General features: G+C 41.4%; 1 protein-coding gene across 1 annotated transcript in view; it reads left to right on the forward strand.

The window, feature by feature from the left end:
* Positions 1-18,767, forward strand: part of LOC136871696 (NBAS subunit of NRZ tethering complex) — a 297,103-nt gene that overhangs the window by 219,381 nt on the left and 58,955 nt on the right. Inside the window, exons 34-36 of the mRNA XM_068227188.1 lie at positions 1,194-1,432; positions 2,925-3,047; positions 11,193-11,369. Of these exons, the coding sequence (XP_068083289.1) occupies positions 1,194-1,432; positions 2,925-3,047; positions 11,193-11,369 (539 nt within the window). The remainder of the gene's footprint in view (positions 1-1,193; positions 1,433-2,924; positions 3,048-11,192; positions 11,370-18,767) is intronic.

Here is an 18,767-nt window from a genome sequence, read left to right on the forward strand (position 1 = left end):
GTGGTGTAGGGGTAGCTTGCCTGCCTCTTACCCGGAGGCCCCGGGTTCGATTCCCGGCCAGATCAGGGATTTTTACCTGGACCTGAGGGCTGGATTGAGTTCCACTCATCCTACGTGATTAGAATTGAGGAGCTATCTGACGGTGAGATAGCGGCCCCGGTCTAGAAAGCCAAGAATAACGGCCGAGGGGATTCGTCGTGCTGACCACACGACACCTCGTAATCTGCAGGCCTTTGGACTGAGCAGCGGTCGCTTGGTAGGCCAAGGCCCTTCAAGGGCTGTAGTGCCATGGGGTTTCGTTTGGTTTTTTGAGCCACTCTTTCCTCTTCTTCATGTTGACATTCAGGTACCATTTCTCGTCACCGGTGACGATGTTCGAAAGGAATGCTTCGTGCCTATCACAAGCCAACCAATGCTGGGCAAGCAATGACGAACAGATGTTTACTCATTGATTTTTGTTACTGTCACTTAGCACATGTGGTACCCATATACCCAATTTCTGTACCTTACCCATCAAATGCAAATGGCGTACAATAGTTGACTGATCGCATTCAAAAACTTCTGCCATTTCCCACATTTTTTGATGAGGATTCTCATGAAGCAACTCCTTCAAGCGATCTTCGTCAAAATCTGAAGGTCTTCCAGTACTTGGATCATCAGACAAATCAAACTGTCCTGCTCGAAAGTGGGAAAACCATTTTTGTGCTGTTCTTTCAGCAATTGCTTCATTCCCATACCTTCACAAATTGTTCTCACAGCTCCTGCTGCACTGGATACTCGCTTAAACTCAAAGAGTAAAATGTGTCAGAAATGCTCACTTTTCTCAACTTGACATTCCATATCCGTTGTCTGAAATATACACAAATTATATGTTCACAATCAAGAAAACCTGTGTTTCACAATACACAAACTTCAAACTCAATTAAAACAATGGAATAACGATAAGCAATCCCTTCATGCCGCATTGTTGCCAACCCAAAAGAATACCGCACATCGACCGTATACGAGCTGAGCAACTCCATGCAATTTTAATTGTTACCTTTTCTTTTTTTTGTTTACTTCTGTACATACTTCATTTATTGGTGAATCATATTTTCTCTTTGTTGGTTTGTTTATCAGTTCGTATACATTTGTTCTGAACATTTTTATTTCATCAATATTCAAATGGTTTTGTAGTTGTTTTGCTTTTCAAGGTTGTTGGCTGTGAAGCTGGTAAAGTAATTCCTTCAGAGAGGTGGCAGAAGCAATATGAAGCTAGTTGCAAACATTTTAGTAAGATGACAGCTGGTGATTTGTTGACTTTCGGTAAAGGAGTTGTGTTCTCTGAGCGCTCGTTGGACTTGATGACAACTGAGTGTCGTAGGAGTATCCTACAAGAGCTTCTAAACTACTGCAACTCGCAGGTGGAGCAACTGCAGAATTCTGAGTCAAGGTAAATTAATAAACATGTCATATTAATGGAATAAATAAATTGTTTAAATATAAATCATGTAAGATAAAGGATGACAGGAACATATTGACAGGCTTAGCTCGATTAAAGGCTGCATCACGAAGGACAGACAATGACGAACATGGGAACAAGAGGTACAGGGACAAGGACGTCTTCATCCTCAGTTGTCTTCCTTCATAGTCTCTACCTCATCAGTCCTTCCATATCTATGCCCTATGGCTAGGAACATAAAATACATCCACGGTATCCCTTGTCTGTCATAACAGATGACTGTGAGGGAGCTGTCCCTATTGGTTATCAACTTCGGAATATGAGATGGCAAAAGCAGGCCCTCTATCAGAGCCTTCACTTATGTATGTGTGCCAGGCTCCTCACTTTTACCTTCCCATTTAACTACTACTACTACTCAAATTTGTATTCTGTCCCGGATAGGAACAGTGGTCCCCTTAGATGGTAACATCATCTTTCAGGCCAGGGAGATTTGTTTAGGGTGTGTGATTTGTAGAGTGGGTGCAGTCATGACCTGTGATAAGAGCTGTCCCAGTGTTCATGTTAGTACAGGAGAATGGGAAACCACAGAAAATCATTCTCAGGAAAGCTGCCAGTGGGGACCAGCCCCTCCGCCTCCTTGGCCTATCCTTGGGTCTCTTGCTTTCGATCACAGTTTCCAGCCATTTTCTTGCTGTTCTATGTGGTTCCAGCCATTTGACATTCCCAAACCACCATACCCTGGCCTTTGACATCATTTCCCTCCGTGACTGTTTTGCCCTGTAGGTTTGCTTTTTATCAGTTGAATCAGGTGGCACTACATCGTATATGTGAACTAATATTGTTCGTCAAAGGCAAGGGAACACACTGGAGTTGTTAACAGGTTGTGTACATTACAGACTGTTGGTAATGAGCATGAAATTTGTAATAATAATGTTAGCAGTGAAATGTTCTTGACACAAATCTTCTATTTTACTGTTATGATTTTATTCTGGCATCGCGGTATTCTTTAAATAGCTTAAAGAGTTGACCCTGTCATTCAGTTGACTATCTGGCTTGGACAGAACAAGTCAAAAACTTGCTTGGAATAAAAAGTAAAAGTACTATTAGCAAGTGTCACTCACTGAATTAGCAATCAGAACTTTTAAAAAAATAGGGTAACAATGTTTTTTAAGGCAACTATTAATTTGTTCTTGTAGTAAAAAATTAAAATGAAAAACAAAAATATGATTGAAAATGTGTAAATCTTTGTCCAATCACTGTGCATCCTGTAGTTTACATTGTGTTGCTCTTTTTACTAGTTTCTTCAATCTTATTTAATTCATAAAAAGGCCATTTTTTTGGAGAACTATCATTTACCTGTTACTGTCTAACATCTGTTACCAGAAGTGATGATGAATATTTCCAATATCCTTTTGTATAGTTTTGTCATATTTTCCATTTCCTAGTAGTGGTATGTTTATGATCTGTTTTATTGTCATTTCAGTAAAGACTGGAGTGAAGCAGCAGAAACATTTGGCCTATGGCTCACCCACCTGCATTTGCTCAGCTCAAAGAAGGCAGAAGAGAGCTGCAGGAATCAGAATGCTGATTTTCAAGTTCTAATGAGGTATTTTAGTTTAGCTTGGCTCCGAGTGTGGAGACGTATTTAGTTCAAGATTTTTACTTCTAACATGCAGTTGCTTTGTCTATAAAAACCTAAAAGTTCATTGCAGGATTGCAATTATTTCTCTAAATTTTAATCTAGAAAACATGAAATGAAGGTAAACATTTTGCTTGTTTTGCTGGGATCCTAAATGAATGTGCATTAAATGGGAGAAAACTGTAAAATGGAAGAAATTCAAAATGATTTCACTCCTGTCTGGACTTTTATGAACAAGTATGATTTTCTGTGACTCCAGTTGGGAACCTGCACCAAGCATAGTTCTATGAATTCGTAAGAGACACTAATGAGATAATACTGTAGGAATTCAAATTTCATTCCTGTCTGAACTTTTATGAATGAGTATGATTTTCTATGACTCCAGTTGGGACCATGCGCTAGGCATAGTTCTACAAATTCGTAAGAGACACTAATGAGATAATACTATACATTCTGACAAATAGGATCTTGATAAAGGCATTGATGTAGGGTCATACGAGAGGAACATTTTTTTTTTTTAACATGGGCACAGTTTCATTTCCAAATGCAAGTATAAAGAGTTTTCTGTAATCTTGTTTTTATTTTCATTGTTTTCAGAAAGTACACTTGTTCCATCCTCAGCAGTTGCTTTCAAGATTCTTTCCTAAGTATGACACTCCTCTATCTAGCTTTCACCCTTCTGATGTCCGTATAAAAACTTTCTCTATTAATGTCGTGAATCAATTTTATAGCTCATTCATACAAACAAATGGAAATACACCAGGAAATAATCTTTAGCATGTAATTAAGACTTAAAATATTAGATGGAAATAAACAGATATGCACAACGTTTCAAAGTTATACATAGTTTACTGATCTGAGCAAATCTTTCAAGTAACATGTGGCATTGTTCTATGGGCTGTAGGAGGTACCATTTCAGGAAACCGAGAAGCAAAGTTTCTATCTACACTTCCGGACAGAGCGCTGGCCTTCTGATTCCAATTTGACAGGTTTGATCCTGCTCAGTCCGGTGGTATTTGAAGGTGCTCAGATATGTCAACTATGTGTTGGTAGATCTACTAGCATATAAAAGAACTCCTGTACTAGCATATAAAAGAACTCCTGTAGGAAAAAAAGTGCTGGAACCTTGGGATCTCCAAAAACCATAAAAGTGTGGTTAGTGGGTTGTAAAACCAATAATATTATTCTATGTACACTTATTGTAGATGGTTAGGTTGCTGCAGTTAGATATTCCCTCGTGTGGCTACCATTTTCATGGAAATTGCCCTCATGTAGTCCATAAGACAGAGATAATGTATCCATTTACTATGTACATAATAAACAGATAGAAAAATAACTTCTCCCACCATTTCATCATTTTGCAAGAAAACATACAAAGGGCACTAGGAAAGTTTTCCAATGAGAGTGAAGGCTTTAGACTTTTTCAAAATAATTGTCACCACACTCGATACACTTCTCCATGTGTCGGAACCAGTCACTGAACCAACTCTGCCACTTTTCTGCGGTTATTTTTTCACACCCTTAATCCCATGCTTCCAGAAGCTCCTCGTCGGATGAAAAACGCAGCCCTTTCAGCTTCATCTTCACTTCTGGGAAGAGTGCGAAGTCACATGGGGACTCTATGGAGAGTGATCAAGCACAGTCAACCCTGATCTGGCAAGAAAATCCATTGTTACATTAGCACGATGTGCTGGAGCATTGTCGTGATGCAAGAGCCATGTGTTGAGCCGTGACCTTGAACGGAGCTGCTTGAGAGCCTGGATGACCTGAGGCAGACAAGTCTAAATGTACCACTTCGCTGTAACTGTCCTTTGTGTTCTAGCACAACCCAAGTCAGGATGCCCCGTTTAGTGAAGAATATTGCAATCATCCTTTTCTTCCCTGGCCTTAACTTTTGCACAGTCACAGGAGTACCCTCATCTTCAAACAGCCACGCCTTGTTCTGGGATTTTGTTGGGACATCGTAATAATAAAGCCAAGTTTCGTTACCTGTAACGATGCTATTGACGTTATGCGAAGTCCCATTTTCAAACTGTTTTATCATTTTTTGGCACCATTTCACTCGATGTGCCCTTTGTTCCTCTGAAAGTGAATGGGGCAACCAAAGGTTTCTTACCTTTGTAACATGGAGATGGTCGTATGGAAATGAATGAATAGCTGGTGCAGGGATGTGGAGGGTCTCTACTACCTGCCGATATGTCAACCGCCTCTCTTGCTGCAACATTTTCCTCACAGCTTCAATGTTTTCCTCAGTCACTGATTCAGACGTCGCCCAGAACGAGGATTGTCTTCAACCCCAAAATTTCCCCTCTGGAACTCTTTGTACCAGCAGAAAATTGTTGTCCGATGTGGAAAGTCTTTCCCCATCACAGGAGTTATTTCTTCCAGGCTCTGGTCAACAGTTAATCCACGAGCAAAATTGTAGCGGATAATTGTGCGATGTTCACCTTTAAACCACACTGACATCTTAACTTGCCTTCAATCCCACTGCTTGGTAACAACTGGTGTGAAGGTCGCGCCTTGCTGTCTTCTAGACCGGGTTTCACCCATCTTTTCATCCCTCACCATAACAGGGGTGTCCAGCCAACCATTTTTGCATATTGCAAAACTTTCCTAGTGCCCTTTGTACAATAGCTGTTGAGCTAATGTGTTTTATATACTCCAGTTTTTGTGATATTATAATCAGTGTCAATACCATATTGATAGTATACTGTAATCAATGACAGTACCAGGCTTTACTGTCTGTATATCACTCTCCTTGACTTCCCAGGAACAACTGTTGTAGTGGCTTTTGGGTGTTTTTGAAAGGCAGTAAATCTCTCTCTTGTTTTTCTATTTCAATGCTTTTCTTAAAAAAACATTTCATCTCTGTTCAGTCTACTGTCTTTGAAAATGGCTGGTAAACCTTTCCTATTTTTGACAACAGTTCTAACAGCCATTGTTTTCTTTTTTTTTCCCCACAGCATATTCAGAAGGAAGTGGCCCTTACCAAACAATTGGAGCATAATCTTTCTAATACAGACTGGATGCTATGTCAACATACCCTGCCCCTGTATAAACATCTAAATTTAGCACACATCCTGTTGCTGCATCACGAAGTGAATACAGTTTCAGCCTGTATTAATTTGGTTTGTTCTTCATGTAAGCCCTAAAACTTACCCAACCACACACGGGACATATAGGCTCATCTGCTGTCAGATTCTTGTAAGGCTGAAAACTAGACATGCATTGTTGCACAAAGAAGTTAAAGAAAAGTCTCAATTTGTGAAGAGGGTCATAATTTTCTTGTCCCTTTTTAATGTAGGTGGAATTGTTATTTAGGTGCAATATAAATAAACTGTTTGAGAACCTGTCATGACTCGACAATCCACTGCAGAATCCCGTGTAAAGAGAAAGGTTAGTAGATCAATAATCAAGTTTAGGTAACTTCACAACGCACATGTGTAGAATGGTTGAAAAAAATACAGTGGAACCTTAATTTTCCGTTCCCAGGAACTACGTTTTCCCGGATTATTCGTTCAAATTATACGGCCCCACGGAATTCCTAATTATATCATGTTGTAAAAATCCTGCGTTATCTGTTCCACTAAGAAACCATTTCCTGGATCAACCGTCCAGAAATTTCAGTCCCATCAATGCTAAATCCTCGATCAAGCGTTCTTCAAGAAAAAGTATCTCAAGATAGGATGGCTTTGACATACCTATGGATTTTGACGTTAACATTCTGGCATTGTGATAATTAGAGCGAGTACTGTATTGGGAAAGCGATCGGCAGTGAACTTGCTTAATGGATCATCTTAGCATCGCATTCAGTTGGTATTCTTTAGGTAATCATTGGAAATCATAAAGCAGAGTGGCCACAACAATTGGCAGGAGATAGAGCGTATTTCGACAGCTCTACTTGAAGATGGAACAAGTTTTGTCCAGTGTTCGTAGTTACAAAACATCCACATTACGTACAGGATTAGTTATTTATTTTTGACTTTTTCTATTGTATTGCCGAACAGATTTTCGGCACTTCCCACAGGGCGCTATATAATATAGTCACTGGGCTTTCAGACAGGAATCGAAATTGTTCCTTCCTAACATGAATCTAGTATTTTAGTATGATCGGATATGATTGTTGTCAAGACCAGAAGAGATGTTGCACTTTGCATATTTGAAGCCATTACTGTTTTGGTCCTAATATATGATGGTGATTTTGAAGTTTACATTTTTATGTTAAAATGTCCTTATAAAAACAGCATTTGCTTTTATTTGCGCAGCATAACATTTAAAAAGTTTGTATCGTTTCTCACTCGCACTGGTTTGTGTAGCGAGTGCGCTCTCCAGCTGAGCTTTAGGTCATGAATGAACTGAAATTTCTGGAGTTTTGATGAATTTATTTTCTCTTTTAAATCTGCTTGCGATTAGTGACAGGCAGAATTGAATATTTAATGCATTGGTGAGAATCGACACATTCGAAACCATATTTTCAGAAACTACAAACGGTATACTGGTGACCAAATTATAATGGAAGAAAAAAAAGGGATTTTGCCCTCATATTGGGTGCTTTTGTTCCTGATGTGCTTTATTTGATTAGATTAGAGAATTAAAAACTACTTGTGATCGATTGTTGTTCGGCTTGGCATTATTTATTAAATATTTCAATGATCTTGGCTGATGAAAGTTGCTAACATGAGAGAACTTTCCGAGGGAAACTGACGAAGTTTCCCCGGAAAAAATGAATGTTAAGTATCAAGATTTATAACTCATGTAATTAGTGTTTGTAGTTGGCCATGTGGTGTAGCTTGCTTGCTTCCTGCCCGTAGGCCCAGGGTTTGATTCCCATACATGTCAGGCATTTTTACCTGGATATGGGGGCTGGTTCTAGGTTAATTGAGGAGCTATCTAACGGTGAGATGGCGATCCCGGTTTAGAGAGCCAGGAATAACGGCCGAGATAGTTCGTCACACTGACTATGTGTCACTTCGTAATCTGCAGACCTTCGGGCTGAGCAGTAGTCGCTTGGTAGACCAAGGCCCATTAGGGCTGTAGTTTGTATTGTTTTATGGTGTTTGTTAGATTGTAGTTATATGCACTTAATTATTGTGATGTTTAGCCAAATTGTTGATGTTTTTAATTCGTTCCTGGATTTTCTGTTTTCCCATATCTTGCGGTTTTTTCCCCCGTGGTCCCCCCGAAAAACTGAGAATCGAGGTTCTACTGTATATTATATTTTGTGTAGTTTTATGGTTAGAATACCTGTGGCACGTTGAACTTTGTTTCAGGCCACGCTGATGTTTCACGGCAGCAATTCTTGTACTCGCGTACCTGCTCATCTCTGTTTTTATAGCTGATGGATTGGAATCCAGGCTAGCCATAAGATACAAGTTTTGATCACATCTTCACTAAACAAAGTTGTGAAACAGTCCTTTTCATCACTTGCTGCCCTGAACGTTGTACGACCCAATCCTGACTAAAATAGTGATAGCTGTGCCTAGATATCGATATCAGACGAGTTATCATAATTGGAAATCCTGGGTACTGTTCCCCACATTGATACTAAAGAGAATGAATCATCTTCTGTTTCTTTGTCTAAATGAAACAATAAAACTACCTCTATAACTTTCTATTTCCGGTACCTGGTATCAACTAATGCAGCAATGAACATACATCAAGAATAGTGACGTGAGTAAGAAAACTCTTACCTAAACTATCACAGGAAGTTCTATGTGACTGATAAAGAGGATCTTCATTGCTGTCATCCATCTCTGAACCCGTATCACCTGATAACCTATTCCATTATATTACTGCTGTTGAGCGTTTTGCACGTAGCCGACCTAGCATGCTCCTGCAGAGGTCAAGATTGAATAAACCGAGCGAGTTGGCTGTGCGGTTAGGAGCGCGCAGCTGTGAGCTTGTATCCGTGAGATAGTGGGTTCGAACCCCACTGTCGGCATCCCTGAAGATGGTTTTCCGTGGTTTCCCATTTTTACACGAGGCAAATGCTGGGGCTGTACCTTAATTAAGGCCACGGCTCCCCATTCCTAGGCCTTTCCTTTCCCATCATCGCCATAAGACCTATCTGTGTCGGTGCGACATGAAGCAACTTGTAAAAAAAAAAACGATAATCTACTGCTGTTACCAAATTTCCTGACTACTACTGCACACCAGTGCAGACTGAATGAACTATTATACCCAAGGTACAGACAGTAATGGTATAGAATATGGCGGTTGCATTTAATTCAATATAGAAGTTGTGCCTGTAACACACAATACACTGTCCGTATCATGAGAGCCAACATGCCAGTATGTGTTACGGGCAGAGTATCCAAAGTATTGGTCTTTGGTTTTCTTCACCTTCACCTTGAACATCATCTTGGCTATCCTATTTTGTAGTTCCTTTTAAATTTTAACGTATCTGTCATTTTTTGGACCAAGTTATTCTTATCCTTGATCTCGTGGCCTTAATTCCAATATACACTGACTGACAGTGACAATGCAACACCAAGGAGGAGTGGTTCGAAAGGGATGAAAGTTGGGGAAAAAACAGAGATGGCACGGATGAATAATTGATGTTTATTTCAAACCGATATGCAGGTTACACAATGCGCACGGCATCGACTCAGTAGGATGTAGGACCACCGCGAGCGGTGATGCACGCAGAAACACGTCGAGGTACAGAGTCAATAAGAGTGCGGATGGTGTCCTGAGGGATGGTTCTCCATTCTCTGTCAACCATTTGCCACAGTTGGTCGTCCATACGAGGCTGGGGCAGAGTTTGCAAACGGCGTCCAATGAGATCCCACACGTGTTCGATTGGTGAGAGATCCGGAGAGTACGCTGGCCACGGAAGCATCTGTACACCTCGTAGAGCCTGTTGGGAGATGCGAGCAGTGTGTGGGCGGGCATTATCCTGCTGAAACAGAGCATTGGGCAGCCCCTGAAGGTACGGGAGTGCCACCGGCCGCAGCACATGCTGCACGTAGCGGTGGGCATTTAACATGCCTTGAATACGCACTAGAGGTGACGTGGAATCATACGCAATAGCGCCCCAAACCATGCTGCCGCGTTGTCTAGCGGTAGGGCGCTCCACAGTTACTGCAGGATTTGACCTTTCTCCACGCCGACGCCACACTCGTCTGCGGTGACTATCACTGACAGAACAGAAGCGTGACTCATCGGAGAACACGACGCGACGTTCCGCCATTCCCTCATCCAAGTCGCTCTAGCCCGGCACCATGCCAGGCGTGCACATCTATGCTGTGGAGTCAATGGTAGTCTTCTGAGCGGACGCCGGGAGTGCAGGCCTCCTTCAACCAATCGAAGGGAAATTGTTCTGGTCGATATTGGAACAGCCAGGGTGTCTTGCACATGCTGAAGAATGGCGGTTGACGTGGCGTGCGGGGCTGCCACCGCTTGGCGGCGGATGCGCCGATCCTCGCGTGCTGACATCACTCGGGCTGCGCCTGGACCCCTCGCACGTGCCACATGTCCCTGCGCCAACCATCTTCGCCACAGGCGCTGCACCGTGGACACATCCCTATGGGTATCGGCTGCGATTTGACGAAGCGACCAACCTGCCCTTCTCAGCCCGATCACCATACCCCTCGTAAAGTCGTCTGTCTGCTGGAAATGCCTCCGTTGACGGCGGCCTGGCATTCTTAGCTATACACGTGTCCTGTGGCACACGACAACATGTTCTACAATGACTGTCGGCTGAGAAATCACGGTACGAAGTGGGCCATTCGCCAACGCCGTGTCCCATTTATCGTTCGCTACGTGCGCAGCACAGCGGCGCATTTTACATCATGAGCATACCTCAGTGACGTCAGTCTACCCTGCAATTGGCATTAAGTTCTGACCACTCCTTCTTGGTGTTGCATTTGCTCTGTCAGTCAGTGTAATACTTCCTGCTTTTTGCCTTTTCTTTCCCATTTCATTTCACATAATCTTGAAGAGGAGTTCTTGTTTAGTAATAACTGTGTAGAAACCCAGTAAATGGGACTTTATGCGCTGTATGATGTTCTGTTTGATTATGTGGAATCGCACCATTTATGAGGCTGATACCATTTCAACTTGTGGGTGTGAGGCTATGTTCCTCTAGTTTATTGACTTGTTTTGTTTCAGGCAGCTGGATCTGTCTCGAGGAGAGGCTGGCCCTATTCTAAAGTTCTTGCAGTCAGCAGTCATCAGTTCCGTTCCCCTTAACTCACTGCAAATGTTACTTCAGCTGCTACCGCAGCCATCCCCAACTGCTAGACAGCTATTTGAGGATATGTTAAACTTCGCCATTGCTGGCATTAGGTATGGGACCACATGTGTTTAATTTATATTGATATAATTAATATTGAATTTTCACAACTGCATTGTAATAATTTTGATGTATGAGTTAATTTCATTTCCTTGTGTCAGAAGTGTTCCAGAATTATTCTGTCAAATACACGAGCTTAGAGAGAATTAACTTGAATATTGAGTTTGGACAGAGAAACTAATCAAGAAAATAAACCAATAATATTTATACACGGGGATAAAAAGGAAAAGACTATACTGCAAATATCCACACAGTCATTGCCCAGAAGTGAGCAAATGTTAAGGCATTATCTTCTGCCCTAATCAGATGGGAACCTATTAAAATATTGACCTGTAGATGGCCCAAACCTGAAAATAAGTTTTAAATACTCAAACCTTGAGCACATTGTAATTTTTTTTTTCCCATGTGCAACCATTTTTAAAAGTCCTCCAGAGACATTTCAATTACATCAGTGGCTTTGAAAATTTACAGTCTTACAATTCGGTGAAGCTCATAATCTAAGTAAAATACATTCGTCATCTTAGGAGTGAAGCTTCCACGGTGTGTAGAATTATTTAGTTCTTTTTCCTGGTTGAACTGTGTAGTTATTTCATACAGTTTGCCGACGTTTTGACTACTACTACTACTACTACTACTACTACTAGACATCGGCAGGTAGATTACTATCTGTCGCAGATCCTGACAGGACATGAAAGATTCGGCGTATACGCCATGAAGATGGGAAAGACGCAGGGAGATGGTTGTCGGTACTGTTCTGAAAGGGATACAATAGAACACACTTTTTTCTACTGTGTTCGATGGGAAGAAGAACGAAGGAAAGCCTGCCAACAACTTGGCCGACAACTCACGCCAGGGAATTCAGATTATGTTGGAGAGCCCACTTGCCTGGAGCACAGTAAAGGCAATGGCGACAAGCATTATGGGGATGAAGGAGAAAGAAGAGAAAGGAAGAACTTAATAATATACATCACTCCATTCTGATGTCATGCTGTCAAGCAGTTCCAGAATGGGCTGAGTGAAGAGGGCAGGGGTTTTTAGTTGGTGGAAATCCAACTCCCACACAGAGCGGTGTCCTTAAAAGATTTTCCCCTGTCATAACAAAAAACCTACTACTACTACTACTGCTGCTTAATTAAGTGGTGTTTTAAAGGCTGTGTATGGTTAAAATATACTGCGATTATAAGTGGAAGTACTGCCCTTCAGAACGCGGTATTATCTCTCTTTGATGAACTAAAGAGGCATCCCTTTTCTGACAAGGTAAATAGGCCATTTATATTGCTTTAAATGATTTAAGGTTATGTTTTCAAAGAGAAAAGAGAGTAGAGGTACTGAGAATAGAAATGTCAAATCCAAAGAGGTTGAAATAGACGTAGAAAACCAAAGAGATACTATGTCGGATGAGGAGCTGGACGTAACCATGGAACTACAGAGTACGAAGACTATAAACCAAAGAGTAGGATTAGAAGAGATGCGACTAGAAATTGATAAGTTAGTCAAGCATAGTGAAGACTTATTAGCATTAGTTAAGATGACTCCCAATACCAAAGCGGAGATAAAGAAAGGTATTAAAGAAATGGGACAAATGGCAGAAATAATCCGTAGTCGTTCGTGGGAATGGGAACAATTTGATGTGAATGAAGATCCAAAGGCTAGGAGTGATTTGGAACAGGGCACTACCTCCAGTAAGAAAATAGCCCGTGATGTTGGGACACAGGCGCAATTCAGTGATACAGTGCTAGATATAGAGCAGACCCTCTTGGAAGCTACGTGATTTGACGAGTTTGCGAAGCTATTGGATAAGGAATGGCCTGACTGTGTTTACAGTAACACGCATGTCATCTCCGGAAATATAGGGAAATTGACTGATTGGGATATATCAATGGTTGTAAATCCCAAACATCTTACAGAGGAGGATGGAATTATGAGAAGCATGAAGAATATGCATACAGAAATCTCTGACTTGCTGAACTCTAATCTGGAGGAAGGTAAGACGGAATTCCTGCGCACTGTTACGCAAACCTACACGAGTCGAGGAGGAGAGCGGGAGAAGCTGCGATATGTATATGTAATACCATATTCATTTAATCAAGATGGAGTAAATGACCTGCAGAGCCTGTATTCCTGTCTCACCCACTGGAGAGAGATAATTGAGACTCATGCAAGAAATAAGGTGCTGATAACTATCCCGGATTCCCTTGATCGGAATTATACCAGGAAAATCTTGGAATGGATGTTTCGTAAGAGTGATATTGAAATAGGGTGCTTGGAATCGGGTAAAACGCAGGTAAAACAGGCTGTTTCTGTGGGATTAACATCGAAAAAGAAATCCTTAAATGACAATACTCAGGAAACAGTTACGTGCAAAGCTGCGGGAAAAACGTACGCCGAATTGCTTAAAACAGTAAAGGAAGGAGTAAACATCGAAAAAATTGGCGTTAAAATAAAACGAATAAGGAAAACAGCAAAGGATGACCTTATACTTACTGTAGAAGGCAAAGGAAAGGCTGACGTATTACAACGTGAGATAACTAAAAACGTCAAGGAAATAGAGGTTTCAACAAAAAGGAAGGAGACAACAATTCTAGTGTACGGTATGGATCCGGATTTAAATGAAAACTATCTCAGAGCAGCACTCTCCTTAGAAGCTGCTGTCAAAGAATCTCAGATCAATATTACGTCCGTAAGACCGGGGAGGTTCGGAAATCTGAATGCTACCGTAATATTGCCAACGGAACCATCGAAAATACTGTTAAAGAAAAAAAAAAAAATGTGGGATGGGCAACCTGTATGGTGAAGGAAAAAGTTACAGTTGCAAGGTGTTTTAAATATCTTGGATTTGGACATAAAGCGCCACACTGCGACGTTAAGGATGACCGGTCACGGAGCTGTCTAAATTGTGGACAAGAAGGCCATTTGGCGAAGGATTGTGGGAACATTTCGTTTTGCACCATGTGCCAAGTGGAGGGCCACCGCTCAGATCAAATGAAATGCCCTACTTACAGGAAGCTAATATTAGAGGCAAGGAAGTTGAATTTAAACGACCAATAATGGACATACTGCAGGCGAATCTCATGAGGAAATCCGACAGTCATGACATCATGTATGCGACAGCCTTGGAAAAGAAAGTAGACTTAGTGCTTGTTAGCGAGCCAAACAGAAGGCGAGTAGCCGAAGGTGGTTGGTTCACGGACAAAAGATGTGATGTATCTGCATATTTTTTAAATGATAAGTTGGAGGTGCTAAGCATAAGGGCAGAAGAAGGATATTTGTGTATTCAACTTCAGCAATATCAGATTTATTGTTGCTATATCTCTCCTAACATCTCTTTTGATATTTTCGAAGCTGAAGTAGATGCAATAGTTCAGGACTGCATGGCGTCAGGTATTGAATCTATCATTCTCGGAGACCTAAATGTCAAGTCGCCTCTGTGGGGGGCACCAACTGCAGATCGTAGGGGAGAATATTGGGCAGAATGGATAGCGACCCTAGACTTGGTGGTTCATAACACTGGAATCTTACCAACTTTTTCCAGAGGGAACTCAGAGTCTTTCATAGATGTCACCTGCTCAACGCAGGGTATAGCATCATTCATTGTTGACTGGGAAGTTATGGAAGATGAATCTCTCAGCGACCATCGTTTTATTTACTTTCAAGTTAAGGGATCAAAGAAGCTTAATGATATCACGAAAACGGTGTGGAACTATAATTGGGAAACCTTTAAAATTGCAATCGAGTGGATGTCACAAACTGCAGATACCGTGCAACATACTCTAAAAGATGTAACTGCTGCTCTTAAAGATGCTTGTAGGACCAGCCGATTGAGGGGATCAACAAAATATAAAACACGAGTCCCTTACTGGTGGAACAATGAAATAGACATGCAAAGGAAAGACTGCAATCGCAAGAGACGAATTCTTACAAGATCTAGGAAAAAAATCAGCCAGGTCAACTTAATACCATTTGAAGCTGACTATAAGGCATCAAAGAGGCAACTAATGAAGCTAATAAAGGATTCTAAGAGAAATCTCTGGCAAAAGCTATGCGAAGATCTAGACAGTGATATCTGGGGAGCGGGATATAAGATAGTGACCGGTCGAATAATCAACAGGGTACCAGTTCAGCTCCCAGCTGATAGAAGGAAAGCCATAGCAATGGAGTTGTTCCCTTGTACTAATGACAGACTTGAAACGAAATCAGATTTTTGTGTTGCAGAACTGTTCACTGTGGTTGAGTTACAAGAGGTAGCACGCAATATGAAGACTGGTAAGGCACCAGGTGTAGATGGAATCCCACCAGAAGCCATCAAGTATGCAGTTGAGGTGGCACCTGGTTGGATCTTATCGGTCTTAAATGATTTATTAAAAAAGCGTGAATTCCCCGATGAGTGGAAAGTAGCCAAGCTAGTGCTGTTATTGAAGGCAGGGAAACTATCATTAGATCCATCAGCATACAGGCCACTGTGCTTATTAAACACCTTGAGCAAACTTTACGAAGGATTGATTAAAACTAGACTGGAGAAAGAACTTGAACAACAGGGAGGACTTTCTTCGAACCAGTTTGGATTTAGAAAGGGTAGAACCACAACCCAAGCTATTGAGAGGGTGATTCAAATACAGGCAGAAAGCAGTGAGAAATAGGGTGCCTTGATAACGCTAGATGTCAAAAATGCTTTTAACACTGCTTCTTGGAGCATTATTTTGAGAGAACTTCGTAGGATGAACATTTCTCAGTATCTACAACAAATAATCGTTAAGTACTTCAAAGGACGAAGAATTCGATTTCATGATTTAGAAGATCTTGAAATGAGTGCTGGCGTTCCACAGGGATCTGTCCTAGGACCCACCTTGTGGAACATTCTATATGATGGTGTCTTACGCCTGCAGCTGACAAAAGGGACAACATCTATTGGTTATGCAGATGACCTTGCAATAGTGGTAATAGCAGAGAATGTAGAAGAACTGACCTTCCGAGTAAATGAATCACTGAGACGAGTTAACCTTTGGATGGTAAATAATAAGTTGAGATTGGCTCCACATAAGACTGAGGCTGTAATTTTAAAAGGTTCCAGGAATTGGAAAAATGTCTGTTTCTTATTAAATGATACAGTGATTATCCCAGGAAAGTCTGTACGATACCTTGGGGTTCTTATTGACAGGAATTGCACATTTGGTGCACATGTGAAGGCAGTAACCCAAAAGGCAGAGAAGAAGGCATCGGCATTAGCCAGACTTATGCCTAACATCGGGGGACCAAGAACAGTTAAGAGACAGATTATGTGCTCTGCAGTATATTCCATTTTACTTTATGCTGCACCTATCTGGCACAATGCACTCAGGAGGAAGATTCACCGAAGAGCTATGGAAAGAGTACAGAGGAAAATGCTGCTCAGAGTTACCTGTGCATATCGAACTGTTTCGACAGCAGCTTTACAAGTTGTAGCTGCCAGTATTCCCATTGACCTCCTCGTTGTAGAGAGAAAATTTTGGCATGAAAGGGGTGCAACTATATCTGCTGAGGAAAAGAAAGCCTCGAGGAACCAACTCTTACTAGACTGGCAAGACCGATGGGATGGCACAACCGATGTTGGCCAATGGACAAAAAAGGTAATACCCAACATAGGAGACTGGCTTAAATGTAGACATCGGCAGGTAGATTACTATCTGTCGCAGATCCTGACAGGACATGGAAGATTCATGGAAGATTCCCATGAAGATGGGAAAGACACAGGAAGATGGTTGTTGGTACTGTTCTGAAAGGGAACACACCTTTTTTTACTGTGTTCGATGGGAAGAAGAACGAAGAAAAGCCTGCCAACAACTTGGCCGACAACTCACGCCAGGGAATCTGGTTCAGATTATGTTAGAGAGCCCGTTTGCCTGGAACACAGTAAAGGCAATGGCGACAAGCATTATGGGGATGAAGGAGAAAGAAGAGAAAGGAAGGACTTAATAACATACATCACTCCATTCTGATGTCATGCCGACAAGCAGTTCCAGAATGGTCTGAGTGAAGAGGGCAGGGGTTTTTAGTTGGTGGAAATCCAACTCCCACACAGAGTGGTGTCTTTAAAAGATTTTCCCCTGCCATAACAAAAAAAAAAAAACTACTACTACTACTACTTTATTTTTATTGATTCACCAGTTTACAAGTATTCATTCACTTGAAATTGCACTGAAACTAAAGGTTGTTCTCCCTGGTGACCATGAAAATTAACTATGTACATTATTTACAAAATGATGCTTATTAGTGAGAATGACTGTTGTCAGTTCCTGATTGTGCTTTAAGTCACAATAATATTCTCGTTGCCAGAACACAAATATTAGGGAAAGCCCTATCTTAAAGCACATGAGATCAAGAGTAAGAAATCAATTCCTTCTGTACAATGTATAATGGGACATAGAATGTGTCATAAGAATGCTGAAAGGAAAGAAGACTACTGCCAGAGGGAGAAAGGGAATGGATCCATCCGAGGTTACGCTTGCGCGTTTAGAGGTGAAACCTTACGACCTGTGTCAGTCCACCTGCCCAGACCACATTTTCAAATAGGGGATACCCTACGTGGCTGGAGTATGGTGTAGACAGGTCGGCATGCATGCCAGTTTATACAGAAAATGCCAGCACGTGTCAGCGCTCACAGCCAGCGGCTGTCTTGCTTCGCTTTCCCTCTCCACTCGTTCGGTTCTCCACTATCCCCCACCACATATGACTGCCTACAGTTGTGTACATGGGATGGCAGGTTAACACGTTCCCTGCGGCAGTGAATTTCGATGACTTAATGTTACGTCGTATCGGCCCACCGGTGACCCCATGCTGCCTTTAGTTATTATAGGTTCAGGTCACCGGTGACCTAACGAATTTGACTTTGTTTACTCCCTAGTATGAAATCCTAAATAATGCATGTGCACTTGTTGTGTGCGTTGTTGTTGAGGAGACATTCCAGTGTATTTACCTGTGCGACAGTGTTTCGATTCCACAATTGCGTGAAACAGAAATGACCCCGGAAATAATTGTTAGATTCTTGTTCATTGATCTGTTTTTATGGGAATATGAGAGGTCTATGTTAATTATTTTCATATTATGTTTAGTAAAAAAAAGTAATATCACAAAAGAGAAAGGATATAAATTCAAAACAATATCTACTAGACATGGAAACAATCCCAGCTATTTACAGTAAAAACGGAACAAAAATATAACATCATTTGCCAATACTTTTCAGAAAAGTCATCGAGTAAAATTAAGTACTGATTTCCAGACAAGATATAACACAAACACTGTCACCGTTGCGTTTTACTCGTTCACTGGCACTTTTTCACATGAGTTTCATTGAAGCACTCGATACACATTTTTGGTGCTCCTGGACATTCTGCACAGAATGTCACCACCTTCTTTGT

Source organism: Anabrus simplex, chromosome 4 (assembly GCF_040414725.1).
Source record: "Anabrus simplex isolate iqAnaSimp1 chromosome 4, ASM4041472v1, whole genome shotgun sequence".
NCBI lineage: Eukaryota > Metazoa > Arthropoda > Insecta > Orthoptera > Tettigoniidae > Anabrus > Anabrus simplex.